This window comes from Cordyceps javanica, chromosome 3 (assembly GCF_051103115.1).
Source record: "Cordyceps javanica chromosome 3, complete sequence".
NCBI classification, from domain to species: Eukaryota; Fungi; Ascomycota; class Sordariomycetes; order Hypocreales; family Cordycipitaceae; genus Cordyceps; species Cordyceps javanica.
In genome coordinates this window covers 286,689-301,840 of record NC_139297.1, presented here as the reverse complement: position 1 = coordinate 301,840, position 15,152 = coordinate 286,689, and the positions used below count along the sequence as shown (strand labels likewise).

Sequence of the window (15,152 nt, the reverse complement as noted above, 5' to 3'; positions counted from 1 at the left end):
ATCCGTACTCATCAGAAGAATAAGGACAAGAGGTGGACAGAAGGTGGGCAGTAGGTGGACAGTAGGTGGACGAGACGCAAGTGGACAGTGCGGCGGCGGCGGCGGTGGTGGTGGTGGAGGGTGGGCTGTCAGTGGGCTCGTACCGTGGTAGCGGGCTTTGCTAGTGGACGGCAGCGAACGGCAGCGGACGGCAGTGGGCGGCAGTGGACGGGCAGTGGGCTCGATGCAAGGGAAGACGCTAATAAAAGAGGCACAGTGCGTGAGAGAGTGCCAGGGCGGCGCGCGCAATATTACCAAGTAGTGAGGGTGTGCCAGATGGGTTAAAGTGCTGGCAGCTGGTAGTGGAGCCCTTGCAAACGGGCTGCCAGCTGGCGGGCGGGCGAGTGTATTCAGTAGATACGTAGAGGTGGCACCAGGTAACCTACGCAAGTACCTGATTGGTACTTGGCTGAGTAGGTCCATAGGTAGGCGCTCTCTTGATGTTTACGAGATGTGGCCAAGATGACCATCTAGGTGCGCCGGTTTGCATTTGAAAAAAAAAAAAAAAAAAAAAGAAAAGAAAAGAATGCGGAGATGTTTCTTGCACACTTCCCTTCTCTTCTCTCCGTTCTACCTACTGCCATTGTCCGTGCCACTGCTGCAGACGAGGGGCGGGGGGGCTGGGAACCACCACTCTATCTATCCAACCAACTAAGCAGCTCAACAACCAAGTAAGTAGATTTTATGCACCATACATGTGGACTGGTGGATGGACGGATGAGGTCGCAAAAGCAATCAATCAATTCCATTTGGCGAGGCCATGGAGGGGCGGCGCTACTTAGCGATCCGGGCCAGGCCAGGTAACACGATCGTTAACCAAAGGGGAGACGAAGAGCAATACGAGCGAACAAGAGAGAAGGGGGACAACTGAGAAGACGAGGGTAACGAATTGAAAAGAAGAGAGAGAGAGAGAGGAAAAAAAGCAAAGAAAGGAAAAGAGAAGAAGAGAAGAGAAGGATATTATCGAAAAAAAATCCCGCTCGACCAAAAGGTGTACAGGACAGGCGTGCTGCGTCCGTTATCGGTGACGGGCCGCTCCAGTATACCTATCTACTTACCTATCTACCTTTTTACTCAGTACCTTGTCTCCTGCCTACTTACTGGTACATACAAATTAATAGGCAAGTACTGAGTATACCAGTGCGCAGGTAAGTAGGCGCTTGGGTAACTTGGGTTTCTACTTGGATTACTAGTACAGAGCAGCATCGCAGCCGAGTGTCGCAAAATACCCGGCTGACGGACGAGCCAGCCAGCGCGGCGCACAGCATGCGTATATTCGGCTGCACGCCGGTTTGATGCCGCCATTTTTTTCTTCTTCTTCTTCTTCCTCTTCCTTTCATTTCAAAAGCAGGCCAATAAAGGCGCAGAGGCCGCGGTTTGGGCATTGATTGGGGGAAGACACAGCACCGCACTGTACAACTTTTGCCTCCACTCTCGACTGCATGTCTGGGCTGCGTTTGCCGTCTCTTCAGTCTTTCTCTTACTGAGTACACACACACACACACACACACACACACACACATATTCTGTCTCCCCACTCTGATCTATTGTTTTCCTGCTCTGCCTGTCTGCTTCTGAAAAAAAAAAAAAAGTTGCAGATTGGCCATGTTCCCCCCTGTTCTCAGCAAATCCTGGACAAATCCAGCCTCTCCTCATCAGGACTTGTCTGGCTGCATGTGTGTACGTGTGCATGCTCTGTGTGTGTGTGTGTATGCTGCCCCTCTCTCGTGCATCCGGCCATTGACGTGATGGACTAGCGACGGGCTTGCCTTGCATAACGCATAAAGTGTGGATGGTGTGTGTGTGCGTTTGTGTGTGCACTGTGCTGTGCTATGCAGTGCGGCGTAGCGCCCCGAGTTTTTTTTTTATGATCATGTAAGTAAGCCTAGAGACTTGCCGAAAGCGAAATTTTTTTCGGAGGGGGAGGGCAGAGAGCTTCTCATGCCGCGTGGCTGGGAACACTCCTTTCGCATCCCCCCCCTCCCTTCCCCTTGCCTATATTGTATTATTTTCGATGGCTGGTTCATGATGAATCAATTTGAACGTTGGCTCAGGCTGGGGGATCCGCTGACGTCGGCTTCGTCCGTGAACCCAGTGCCGTCGTTCCGGGCCGTTCCCACGGTCGCTTCCCGTTGTGAGTGGATTTTTTTTTAGGCCTAGCTAATAAGAGTGGTGCTTGTCCATTAACTACCGCTGCCGAGTTCTGTTGGCGAAACAATAGAGGAGGGGGGGGGCCCGAGTGAGATTTCGGTATGCGCTTTTTTGCGTAGTTTTTGACGCGGTAAAAGCTTTGACGATGGAAGGGCCGTCTTTTTCTCACTTGAACAGGAAGAAGAAAAAGAAAAAGAAAAAAAAAGAACAGCAAAGGAAGAAGAAGAAGAAGAAGAAGAAGAAGAAGAAGAAGAAGAAGAAGAAGAAGAAGAAGAAGAAGAAGAAGAAGAAGAAGAAGAAGAAGAAGAAGAAGAAGATCAGTCATGCCGAAAATAAAATAAAACAGACAAAGAAGGAGAGGAAACGAAAGGAAAACAACCGCCAAGGTATCTGACTCTTTCACAGGCGAAAAGTCGCCCAACAGCCTGCACATTTCAATACGAGTCTGTTGGTCTGCGCCATGGGGCCATCTCTCTCGAGCACCACAGTAACAGAGGTTCTCAAGCCAAGCTTAGAATAAAAAAAGAATAAAAAAAAGAGAAAGGGGAGAAAGCAGATCAAGACGAAACAGGTATGCATGCACACCCAATTTCAGTTGCCATATGCCCAAATCATCACCAACAAATCATGTTCTACAAGTATGCCACCCTGGTTGCGCTGTACAGCATGTCCAGCCAGGTGGCCAGGCGGCCAGGCGGCCACCGCACCATTGGCCTCTGCATGTGGCGCCCTTGCTGCGCCATCGTGTAATGTGAAGGAGAGTATCATTGGGTAATAAAACTGATGTAGAAAAGGGCTGTAGACTCAAAAGGGGAAGAGAAAAGTCTTTTCTTTGCTCTCATGTATGCCCGCCTGGAGAATTCAAGGTTGAAAAAAGCGTTGCCTTGTAAAGCAGTTACTGGTACATGTGGTTGGTTGGTCCGCGGCCACAAACATGGCAAAGCGCTGTTTTTTTTTTCTCTTGTCAACTTGCACAAAACTTGGCCCTGTTATCAACTCAACTTTGCTGGTTCTTGTGTAGGTCATGGAAACTACTTACTGACTACTATTCAACAAGTGCCAACTGTTACCATTCACATTGTGTAAAAAAGAAGAGTTAAAAAAATAAGAATTCAAAAAACCCTACCAAAGTTGCGTCACCATGGGACTATACAGAGCCAGAGCGCCGCCGCCATTTCGTATGCGAGGCGGCCCAGATCATCTTCGCCCACGCACCGGGGGGGGGGGGGGCGACCGGGTCGAGTGACCGTCCCCGGACAGAAGCGATACGAGAAACGAGCCCACCCTGTCGTTTCGCTGCACCCACTATAAAGCGTGCATTGTAACTATTGCAGATAGGGTATCGTATTGATGGGATGGCAAATGGGCATTGCGAAGAGGGGGGGGGGAGAACGGGGCCGCCTCCGAAAAGAATGCAAGATTGCAACCCCCCCCCCCTCCAGCCTCTTCCTATCATGAAGTGTGTCTGGTGCGCCACGTGATGGCCTTGCCCGCCAGACTCTACGTTTCGTTATTGCTGCGGACGAAGGGGTGTGTATGTGTATGAGTACTCCGTAACTATGAGTACTCCGTAACTATCCGTATGTGTGTGCACATTGTCTCTTGTATGGCCCGTATGCACCAAAGACCCTTTTTTTCGCCCTCCATCTCTCTCTCTGGGAGGAATATGGGCAACTATGGAATGAGGCCAGAGGGTGGGCTGATGACAAAGAACGGTCGAGGATACTACACAGCCTGAAGTTTGCTATTTTTTTTAACGGTAGCCTTTTTGTCCAGAATGAAAGGAGAAGAAGATGAAGTCGCTTTCGACAACTTGGGGCCGGCCTCGTGCATAGTAACAAGAATGCAATCCTCACGGCTCTCAAAGTTGAAATGTCAGAGTTGAGGTGTGAAAGAAGAAAAAAAAAGAAAAAAAAAGAAAAAAAAGAAAAAAAAAGGAAAAAAAAGGAAAAAAGTCGACGGAAAATAAAACAAGACAGGCGTGCTCGATTTTGTTCTTCGTCACCACAAGGTGAATGAATGACTTTTGAGGGTTTGTCGCATCCTCTTCAGCTGACGTGAGAGGGGAGGGGGGCGGGAATCAAACGAGCTCGTCTTCCTTCGTTCTCCCCCTTCCCCTCCCCACAAGCTATGACGATGGACCGACCTCTGAGCCAACTGAGATATGCGCGCGCGCGCGCGCTCCGTGTGTCTCTCTCTCGCCAGGTTTCTATTGCAGCTCGGCTCCATCGCGGAAGATTCAGAAACGATGGGCGGGGGGGTAGGGCGGGGGGGCCGGGATAGCGTGTGATGTCATGTGCCGTCCAGGGTCCAAGTCCCCTTTTGCCGGAGCCCCCTCCTCCAATTGCAACACTGCCTGACCAGAGAGTTTCTTTTTTTTTTAATTCCCCGGATGTGATGTGTGATGGAATTGGAGATTTTTTTTTGGAATGTACTTTTGCCCCTTGCAGAAAGTGTTTCATTGGGCTTGTTGTTATCTGTGAACCACAGTGGCCGTTGCTTTCTCCTTTTTTTCCCCCTTACTTCTGAGGGCAGGAAAAAAGCAAGCAAAAAAAAAAAAAAAAAAAAAGGCACAGGACAACCTCGACGAGACCGTGGCTGGTTCTGTCTGCTCTGAAACAACGGATGGAAGAAAGAAAGAACGAAAAAAAGAAAGAGAGAGGCGGAGAGGGAGAGAAACGAGGCAGATGCCTATTTGGTACCCTGAGCGTGCTCATCTTGGTGTGGCTGGAACGGGGGCCTTTTGTTATGTGGATGAAAAGTAATACTTGAACGCAGGATTCTGATTAGTTGAAACGGAGAGTGATGATCAACTGAGATGGACGGGGCTCCGGCACTCGACACAGGCATAGCAGTGACAGGGTGACCTTTTTCTGTCTGGCTGTTTATTCTGAGCAAGTGTGGCGCAATACAAAACGATGATAAACAATAGGTATATGCATCGTCATCTGTCCAAGAGCCCCTGCCCCCCCTGGGCCCTGTCGTGTTTGGTGCATCGCGAGCGTATGCGACGCGGAAAGTAATGGGATCAATAGTTGGTAGATGCGACGGCAACACAGGGCCCTTGTTGGGCACAAGAAGATGGAAAGCATTGGAACCCCCCCCCCTTTTTTTTGCTCTCTGACCAAGCCTTGTAATGTTAGACTGGAGAGCAAGTGTCGTGTGTACCCTGTGGCAATCTCGACATGCCCAGTGTCCAGTCCACCCTTGGTCAGTTTGTTGTTACTCTTGGTCGCTACTCTTTTGTATTTTTGGTTGGTTTATTTTAGCCCAACGAACTACGGAGTAGTTCGGCCCTATGACGACAAACTGGGTCCCCCAGAGGTCAACCCCCGCCACTCCAGCCTTAAAGTGGTCGCAGAGGGGGGGCAAAAGATGGGAATTCTTCCGGCTGGTCGACCTAGCGTGGCTGGCAGGTGACGTTACGGGCAAGGAAAGACAAAATAAAAACGGGCTGGCTGGGCTGTGTTTTTCTTCTAATATTCAAGAATAGCATCAGAAAGAAACGAAAGAAAAAAGAAAGCCCCACAAGGTGTGTGGCCGGATCCCACGACAGACTCACTCACCAATCCCCCCGCACCCTTGTTCTTCTTCTTGTATGGTGCAACTCATGCGTAGACAACGTCGAGTAGTTACATCCGTTGGCGTTGGGGGGGGGGAAGAGAGATGGTCTACATTCGGCCCACTAGGTCGTCACACTGCAACCTCGTAAAAAAAATAAGAGACCGATCCATGCTGGCTAGCTTCGGGGAAGAGGAGGAGGAGGAGGGGGGCACATGTCTATTTTCAGATGGTACATGCCTCATCGCATCAACGCCGACCGAAACCAGTGTACCTCTCTCTCCATCTCTCTATTCGTACTTTTTGCCTCTCTAGTTTAGTCCGCGACTTGCCTCGTCTTGCTTCCCTTGTCTGGATCTTCCCTGTTGCCGTGCCTGGTGGCTCGTTCGCTCGCTCGCTCGCTACCTAGCGCCTGACAGAAAAGGGCCGCAGCAAAGGTAACATAAATAGATCCCGCAGCCTCCCGTCCCCCGTTTGCCTCTCCCGGACCCTGCTTTTTCTCTCCTCTTTTTCTTCTCCTTCTTCTTCTCTCCATCATCAAATCTCTTTTACTCTTCTTTATTCTTCCAAGTCTCCATTTCGGGGTTCCTCCAACAAACCCTTTACCGGTTGATTCTTCAACTACGCCACTCGCTTACACTACCACAGACCGCAAAACAAACGCTCAACTCGACGTATTGTGGAGTATATATATACATATATATTCGTCTACATCTATATCTACAACTCACCCATCTCTCACTCTCTCTTTTTCTCTCTCTATCAATCGTCCTCTACAAGAATCTTCTTACACCCCCCCCCGTGTTCGTCATGAAGACTGCCGCCACCGCCATCGTCCTCGCGGCCGCCGCCTCTCTGGCCGCCGCCGAGCCTCAGCACGCCTTGCCCACGGGTACCAAAATCAACTGCGCCAAGGCCAACGCCAACTACTGCATGGGCGGCGACATCATCCTTCGCTGCGGCCCCGACGCCCTCGGCGAGCCTGCCCGCTGCTCCGCCAACCTCTCCGGCTACCCTCCCGCCGGCGGCGTCGCCGAGTGCTGGGAGAGCTCTCGCGACGCTGGTGATGCTGCTTGCCAGAAGAATGTGAGTAGTGCCCGTTTTGGCCCTCTTTTGCGTTTTTCTGTGTTGCTCTGTGTTGCCGCCTCTGCTTGGAACGGCAGAGAAACACACACACACGCGCGCGCGCGCATCCGCACGCTCACACACACTCTCCGGACAAGCTTCCGTGGCACTAACACCGCATCCGTAGTGCGTCGTCTATGCCGATAAGCCCTTCACCCTCCCCGCCGACAAGTGCACGCCCTCGGCCACCCAAACCGGCCAGCCTACCAGCACCGGCTCGACTACTACCACCGGCACTCCCACCTCGACCAACACCAGCAGTGGCAGCTCTACCACTTCTTCGACGAGTACCGGCGGCAGCAGCTCTACCTCGAGCACCGGCAGCTCTACGACGGGCACCTCCTCTTCAACCGGCTCCCACACCTCGGACAGCTCCACCACCACACAGACTCACACGTCTGGCGGCAGCAGCAGCAGCAGCAGCAGCAGTACCGGCAGCAGCAGCTCCGTCACCACACCTTCTCCTCCCCCTCCGGGCACTTCCATCACCACTACGCGCACTGGCGGCAACAATTCGACCGTGACCATCCCCGTCATCACCGGGTCGAGCAGCAGCAGCACTACCGGCGGCGGCGGCGGTAGCACCATCACCTTGACAAGCGTCACCGGTCCCAAGCCTAGCACCACCTCTCCTCCCACCAACTCCAACAATGCTGTTGCCAACAATGCCATGAGCGGCCTTTTCGCTCTGGGCCTAGCCGTTGCCGCTCTCTTTTGAAGCAGCCTCACCGCCACCACCAATGCTTGAACTCACGAATTGGACAAGAAAAAAGATGGTGTCAGTTGTTTATATTTGTGTTGACCTATTCGCGATTTTTTCCCCAATCATTGCCTCGATTCACCCATGTACAAATGCGACGGGATGCGATGTATTTGCTATTGCCATTTGGGACTGACTGGGAAATATGTAGATAATTTGACGAGCTACGATGCTACAAAACCTATGAGATGATAATATATTTACGCTGCTTGCTGAAAGAAGACAATTGACTCTGCTCTACTGTTTGTTGTCAGTTGAATGTAAAGCCAATCTCCCATTGGCAGTGTACCGCGTAGACTGTGCCGTCTATCCCCGAGCCTGTCGAGAGAACGTCGGTGCCGTTCGGTGCCGAACCAGGAACAAGACGTTGCAAGAAGGGCCAGTCAATTCAAAGTGCGGAATGAATGGTTCTAATATTGCCCAACCGAAAATAAAAAAGAAATAAAGAATTAAAAAACCCCCTTTTTGCATCGTCCATGCGTAGGCGAATCCGCTCTGACCCGATGTAGCCGTTTCGATGCGTCATGCCCAATTGCTTGCATAAAACGCATTGTTGCCGTGTTTTGATGAAACTTTCCTCTTTCTTTTCTAATTTTTTTTTCTTCTCCCCAAGCGAGAGAAGCGAAAACATATACACGGGCCTCCGTTGTGGGAACTCGGTCGTGCCATGGGCCAAAAAACGACGAGAGAAAAGCAGAAACGCGTCAGCCTCGCACGGCCCCTTGTACGTCGTCGTCGTCGTGGTTCTTTGCCAACCCCTCCCGAAGCTGGATGTGTCGGATGCGGCTGAAAGGCTCTGGCTCTGCTGCTGCCGCGCCGCCCGAGATCTAATGAAAAGCAATTTTTGATCTTATCCAAGTGTAAGAACTTGATATTACAGACACTTGTCGATGATACGGGAGGAAGAGGCCCAGCGAAGAAGGGAAAGTATGCCGGTTTTTGAGGGGGAGGGCGGGCGGCTGGTCCTGACACAAGTAGATTCTTTTTTTTTCTTGTTTCGAAACGGGCGCCTACTCAAGGGCCAAAATAAAAGTAGCAAGGCGCATGAAGAAGAGCGAAATGGCTGCATGTTGCGAAACTATGCCCCTAGTCTGCCTGCCTGCCTTCCTTGATTTCAGTAACCAAACCCCCGAACCTGTCAATGGCAAGCTGTCAAACGCATGTTACGGAGTTTGAAGGCGCGCCCGGCCCTCCCCCCCGTCCGTTCGCGCGGGCCAGGAACCAAACCAAACCAAATCAAAAAGGCCCGTCCGGCGCCTTTGGGAGAACCAACCAAGTTCCTCTTGGTAGCGTAGTTTTTTAACTCGACGCTTGATCTACGCGGTGGGCCGGTGGAGAGAGTCCCCCCCTTTCTGCTTCAGGTTGGCAGCTTGGACGCTATTCTGGTCGTCTTTTCAGCAGCCAAGGTTGGGAAACAAAAAGTCTCTTTTAGGTGTTTAGCAGGTGTAGATGCCAACGACGCACACCACTCACTCACTCACTCATACACACACACAGACACACTGCGCGGGGGGGGGGGACCGAGGGGGGATGGATGAACCCCCTCCCTGTGAGCCGCCAAACGATCTGTTAGGACGTGCGCAGCACAGAAAGATATAAGAGCAATCCCGTCAGATGTAACAAGCTCTGCTCTCTTATAACCTCCTATTCTACCTGCCCGTAGCCCTCTTTTCGTTTTCTTCTCCTTCCCATCTTCTCTCGCTGTCTTTGTGTGTGTGTGTGTGTGTCTCTCGCTCTCTCTTACAGCCGACCAACTTTGTATACACGAAAAACCAACAGCAAAAACACAACCAACCAACAAACCAACAAACCAAAACCATGAAGTTCCACGCCGCCCTCGTCGCCGTCGCCGCCGCGGCCGGCACCGCGCACGCCTCGGCCGTCGACGCCGCCGACTTTTCCGGCCTGGACGCCTTCGTCGACAACATCCCGACGTCGGCCGTCCGCGCCGCCCAGGCCTCCCTCCAGGCCGGCGCCCAGCCCACGCCCGCCGCCACCACGCCCGCCACCCCGGCCGAGTCCTCCGAGGCGGCCGCCGTCGCCAACGCCGACGACGGCCTCCCCTCCGAGGCCGAGATTGACGCCCTCATCTCCAGCGCCGCCGCCCAGTTTGGCTCCGCCGCCGCCCCCAAGGGTCTCCCCGTCGCAGACGCCGCCGCGGTGGACCCGCAGCAGCAGGCTACCGCCCGTGATGCCCCGGTCGCCGCCGCCGCCGCCACCGTCGACCCGGAGGCCGCCGCCGCTGCTACCCAGGCCATGAAGAACCTCGCCGCCGCCGCTGGCGTCGTCAACGCCGTCGTCGCCCACTACGCCTCCGCCTCCTCGGGCGTCGCCTCCCCGACCGGTGTCGCCGCCGCCGCCGCCACGAGCGCGCCCTTGTCCACCGGAGCCGTTGTCGGCAACGGCTCCGCCCCCAACGAGGTCTGGACGGCCGCGGCCCCGCGCGACGCCGTCAGCGGCCTGGCCCTGGCTGGCATGATTGTTGCTTACCTTCTGTAAAAACAAAGGAGAAAAAGAAACTATGGGAAAGAAGCGAATGTACCCAATCCGAGATTGGGGATTTAGCTAGCCCAGTTTGTCTTCTCTACTTGTATAGTCTTTTTTTTTTCTTCTGTTTTGCATAATAGATGTTGGTCGCGGTGGTTGGGGAAAGCCTTTTCAGGAGCGAACAACCTAGGTAATATATATATTTTTTTTGAGTGTGATATTAGTGACATATTATATAAAGTGTGAGTATACAAGGGCAAAACATGAACCAAACACCTCGCAGAGTGTGGAATACAAACTACAACTCCCGCTGAAAAACAAAAAAAAAATGAAGACAATAGTATCTCGTTGTGAATGACTGACGCTGGCCGGTATTATACCTGGTATTTCCACGTTGTCGAGTTCATCACCCATAGCTGCGGCGCCTCGCCCTCGCCATCGTACACGTAGCTTTTATACAGCGCGTAGCGGAACAGCGCCTGTCGCAGCATCTGCTCGTCGATTTCCGGCCGTCCTAGCTGTTGCAGCATCGCCGCCGTGCCCATGCTGGGCCCTTTCTCCTCCACCTCCTCCTCCTCCTCTTCCTCCTCCTCGGGAAGCCCAAACGCGAGTCTCAGCTCGCTTCCGTCGTCGTCCGAGCTGCTCTCATCGGACGAGTCTGTTAGCATCAGTGGGCGCCGCCGCCGATTCGGACCGCGCAGCCACGGCTCGCCGCTGCTGCCGCTGCTGTCGCCGCCGCCGCCGCCGCCGCCGCCGCCGAGCGCCGCGCACACGGCGCGCAGGAAGCTCGGGGGCAGCGGAAGGCCGTCGGGGACGCTGCAGTTGGGCGACCACAGCGCGCGGGGCCGGTAGCCGCCGAGGTCGCGCAGCGTGGCCCGAAGCGCGGCCTGGGCGGCTTCCGGGTCGAGAAAGGCGCGCAGGCGGCCAAAGGTGGTCCGCGCCAGGACGGCGTTGAACTGGCGGGACGTGAGGCGCGCCGACTTGCAGGCGGCCGGGGGCAGGTAGCCCAGGATTTCGGCGAATATCTCGACCGGCAGTGTATTCATGACTGGTCCGGGGGAAGTTTCCTTTTTTTCTTCTTCTTGTGTCTTCCTCTCTCTCGATCGCAGGGTTGGGGGAGGGGGCGGTAAGAAATGTGCCAAGTTATCCTATCGCTTGGCCGCGCGCGTTGTGCTGTGCTTGTGTTCGTCTTGTGTTCGTGTAAGTGGGCGGTGGTTTAGGAGGACAACTCGAGTTGTGTTGGCCTTGCGCGGGGCAACTGTCAAGGAGAAAGATAAAGGTAGGCCAGGAAAGAGAAGTAAATGACCAAGTCAAGTTGAGGACATGTCCCGAGTCTGCTGAGCAGCCTCCTTTGACGCCCTCGTCAATAAAGTCTCCGGCAACTCTCCACGAGCCCGTCCGGGTTCTCAGTATCAAAAGATTGCCCAAAAGGGTACTTGCCGGCTAGTGCGCCCCGGCCAATGCGGGGGTCCTGAATGAAGTGTGTCCGCCCGCAGCCTAAAACCATCAGCCCTATTCAAGCTTCGTTGGGTGAGGGGTGCTGCTTTTTGCTTAGCTCGGTGCACGACTCATTTCGCTCGATTTTCTATAGGGCCTGGCGATTTCCATTTCCCGTTTGGGAAACGTTGTGATGCCCTAGGCTTGACGTGTGGCTTGGTGGGATACGGACGAGCTCCGAGCTTGATAAATCTCAGTTTGGGCAAGTACTTGCAAGTCCTCGGAGAGTTTTTGATGGCTCAAGACGGGGCGACCTGTTATGTACCGGAATGGAGGAGATCATCCCTACTTTGGCGGCAGTCGGTATGCATCTTGCTGGCGTTCGCAGCACGCCGCCTTTGTCACCCACTCTCACGCCGTGACGTTCTTCGCGCTGCGCAAATCGGCCAAGCTCCTAGTTCTCTGGAGAAGACTGGAGAGGACTGGTGAGAAAAAGGCTCTTATAAGATGGTCGAAGCCTCAAATGTTACTCGCCTTTCGATTTTGTTTCTTGTCCGCCGGCGGGCAAGATTGTGTGCTGAGGCGTGGCACCTACGCAAAATTTCTTCGTATCGCTCTTCCCAACTCATGGCGCGCAACCCGTCAGAAACAATAGCATGCTCAGTAGTAGGCTAGGACTATCCATAGACAGTGGCTCTGCTCCGCGTTTAGTGAGACGGTATACGGCCTTCCGTGCCTCCCAGTTCAAGCACCGCCCCGTTCATACACATGTTCGCATCGAGTCCTTGAGGCTTGTGCGATGGCACATCACTTGCAATCCATTATATCCGTAAAGAGAGAATAAGCGGAACGGTACTAGAATCATTTAATCGCAGTCCAAACTACGTAGACAGAGCTCATATCAAGCAGCTCATATCAAGCAGCTCATTTGCCATCCTCCGGTCGGTTGCAGATATGCCGAATCCTACCCTCGCAGTGGCTTACGCGCATACACAATATGGCTGATAGCTGTTAGTTGCGTAAAATTCAAGTAGATAACTCTGATAGCAATAAGAAATGAACTTACGTGCTCACAACAAAGTGGATGTCGGGATTCTGGATATCCTTCTTGGCCTGCGTCTCGAGTTCCACAGCCTCAGTACGCGACAGGCCGGCCAGGGTCAGGAACTTGGTAAAGCTGTCCACCAAACCAATCAGGTTTGCCGTATACAGCTCGCCAATCGCCCTCATCTTCGGATCCTCGGGCCACCCGTTGTTGGGCAGAGGCACAATCTCCTCGTGGACGTCTTCGAAGCCGATGTCTCTGCACCATTCCGCAAAGTGTCTGGGCCGCAAAAGATCTCGTCCTCTTTTCTGACCGCCCTGCAGCAACAGTTTGCCCCAGCGCTCGATTGCCGTGCCTTGGAAGCTGCCATCCGGTGACTTGAGGTCCATGTCCGCGTCAAAGAACTCGACCCACCCGCCCGCATTCATGTTGTCGTAGGCATTTTGGAAGACCGCCTTCGTATTGTCGAAACAAGTTACAATGTAACGCATATGGATATAGTCGAAGGGCGCTCCAAATTGCCACTCGTCGAGTTCCACGTCGTGCTGAACAAATTCAAGATTCGGCAGCTCGTGCTTCCGTTGGATGAGGCTGAGGTCAGAGCCGATAACCTGTGAGCTCGGGTGTTTTGTGGCTAATCTCGGATGGTGAACATTTGAACACTATTCAATCGCGTCGGCGGATAGCGCCATACCATAGTCTATGGCCCAAATTCCCGTCCCGGTGGCTATTTCGAGCACTCTGTTTGCGCTCTCTATCGGTGCTTTGCCAAGTTTTCCCTCAGTCAATAGTAGATAGATGCTATGCATGTAGTCTGTTTCCAAGTTATTAGACCCAGGCAAATCACTCGGCATGGTTCATTACCTAGGCGATCCCTTTCTGGCTTCTTCATGATTAGTGGACTACTGAGACGCCAATGGGTCGATAGACATCATACATCGTCGTTGGGGAGAAAATAGGCTGAAAGGGTTAGTGTATCACTATGTATACTTGATAAAGTCATTGAGCTCACAACCAGGGTGATACACATGATAGGTTCTGCCGTTCTCATCCAGAACAGCACTTGCAAGACTGAAGTGACAGTTAGCCATCTATCGTTTCTGCCAAGTGGCCAAGTTACTTTCTTGGAATCCTCAGATGACATTGTAATGATAGTACCTCTGGAGTACTTTGATGAATCCAAACCTAAGCTGTATCAGGGTTTTTGCTTCTGTATCAAAGTAGAGAGTGGTAAACGTAATGCACCTGCCGTACAGAAAGTCGCACTGAATGTCCGGCATAGAAAACTAGAGCGCTTCGAGCGGTACAACTTTTCCAAAATCACATACTTCTTCGATTTATATACTAAGCTACGGCAATGTCGGCTTCACGTGGCTGATTTGCATTTCGAATGGCCTGCATCCTGCAGTAGTAGCCGCATCCAACAAAGCAAAACTGCGTGCTAGGGCTGACTTGAGCGTGTCCGACGTGACCTTTTTATGCAACGCAAGACATTGTCTTAGCACAGCTCATATAAGAAGTTTGAGCCCCTTTCTGCATAGATGGGCTGCTACTGACGTATGTTGGCAGGCATTTTCATGTTCTAGAATCTGGCAATGGAGACAAAGGCGGCACGACAGTGCATCTCGAATGTAGGACCTTTGCAAATATGCGGTGGTGTGTCATTGACTAGTGGCTGATACACTGACCAGCTGGTATACCAAATTGACCACCAAGTATCCTCACCGCCACTGAAGCTAGATTTTTTGAAGCCTCAAATTTTGCATTGTCTCATTTTCAATGTACCAAGTGTGTTGCGGATCCCTTAATCAGGCTGACATTGACTAGATCATTACTTCATAAATACAGTATTGTCTCAATGCGTACAGCTTATTCTACGCCATAGTGAGTCTATGACTTGTAAAAGCAACTAGATAAAAATCCTATAGGGTAATAAGTAGTATCGCAGGCATCAGTCCGTTAAGTGTTAAATTGTCAATGAGAAATGATTTTTTTTCTCGATGAATAAATATATAGACTATCAAAGTGCAACGAAAATCCTCATTCTCCGTGTATTTCCATATGATACGTTGTGGATCGGTTGTGTTGATTTCGATCGCTTCGGCTGGTGATCAAACAAGTTCCGGTCTCGATCGCTTCTCTGCGAGACCACGTGATGTCATTTCCCAGCTGAGGGACCTGAGTAATAGTGTTCAAACCATGGAAAATGCTGCAAACTCGTTGCGACTACTCTCCCGGCATTCGTCTAGGTCGCCTGGTGTGTGTAGGCAGCTCGGCCCAACTCAGCTGCCATCAAAGTGTCTAAAACAGCTAAGTGTGTTATTTGCTCCACCAACCCAAGGTATGGTCAAGGCGCAATCGCAAGGGTGGTTTACGCCAATTCTACGGAGTATCGTTTTTCGAATCGCTATTCTAGGGATACATACACTGGTGCACATCGCTGTGCAGTTGGCAGAAGACTCACAGCGGACGGATCCGTTTTACGGCAAGCAACACATTGAATAAACTCCTCCACAAAATAAGAGAAACTCGTTCGACTTTGTGTTT

General features: G+C 52.3%; 4 protein-coding genes across 4 annotated transcripts; 2 read left to right on the top strand and 2 right to left on the bottom strand.

Annotated features, from left to right (window-relative positions):
- Positions 1-6,561: 6,561 nt before the first annotated feature.
- On the top strand, positions 6,562-7,594 carry V2A60_004322 (uncharacterized protein; the record flags this gene model as incomplete). Its single annotated transcript, XM_083255643.1, has 2 exons — positions 6,562-6,837; positions 7,004-7,594. 2 exons carry the CDS (start codon positions 6,562-6,564, stop codon positions 7,592-7,594), a joined length of 867 nt encoding a protein of 288 aa, XP_083111769.1.
- Positions 7,595-9,454: 1,860 nt separating this feature from the next.
- Positions 9,455-10,135, top strand: V2A60_004321 (uncharacterized protein; the record flags this gene model as incomplete). Its single annotated transcript, XM_083255642.1, has 1 exon — positions 9,455-10,135. The coding sequence occupies one exon, from the start codon at positions 9,455-9,457 to the stop codon at positions 10,133-10,135; it is 681 nt and encodes a 226-aa protein (XP_083111768.1).
- A 362-nt stretch (positions 10,136-10,497) lies between these two features.
- Positions 10,498-11,169, bottom strand: V2A60_004320 (F-box protein; the record flags this gene model as incomplete). The annotated part of the gene is made up of 1 exon (XM_083255641.1): positions 10,498-11,169. The coding sequence occupies one exon, from the start codon at positions 11,167-11,169 to the stop codon at positions 10,498-10,500; it is 672 nt and encodes a 223-aa protein (XP_083111767.1).
- A 1,453-nt stretch (positions 11,170-12,622) lies between these two features.
- On the bottom strand, positions 12,623-13,302 carry V2A60_004319 (uncharacterized protein; the record flags this gene model as incomplete). The annotated part of the gene is made up of 2 exons (XM_083255640.1): positions 12,623-13,216; positions 13,300-13,302. 2 exons carry the CDS (start codon positions 13,300-13,302, stop codon positions 12,623-12,625), a joined length of 597 nt encoding a protein of 198 aa, XP_083111766.1.
- Between the last annotated feature and the right edge of the window lie 1,850 nt (positions 13,303-15,152).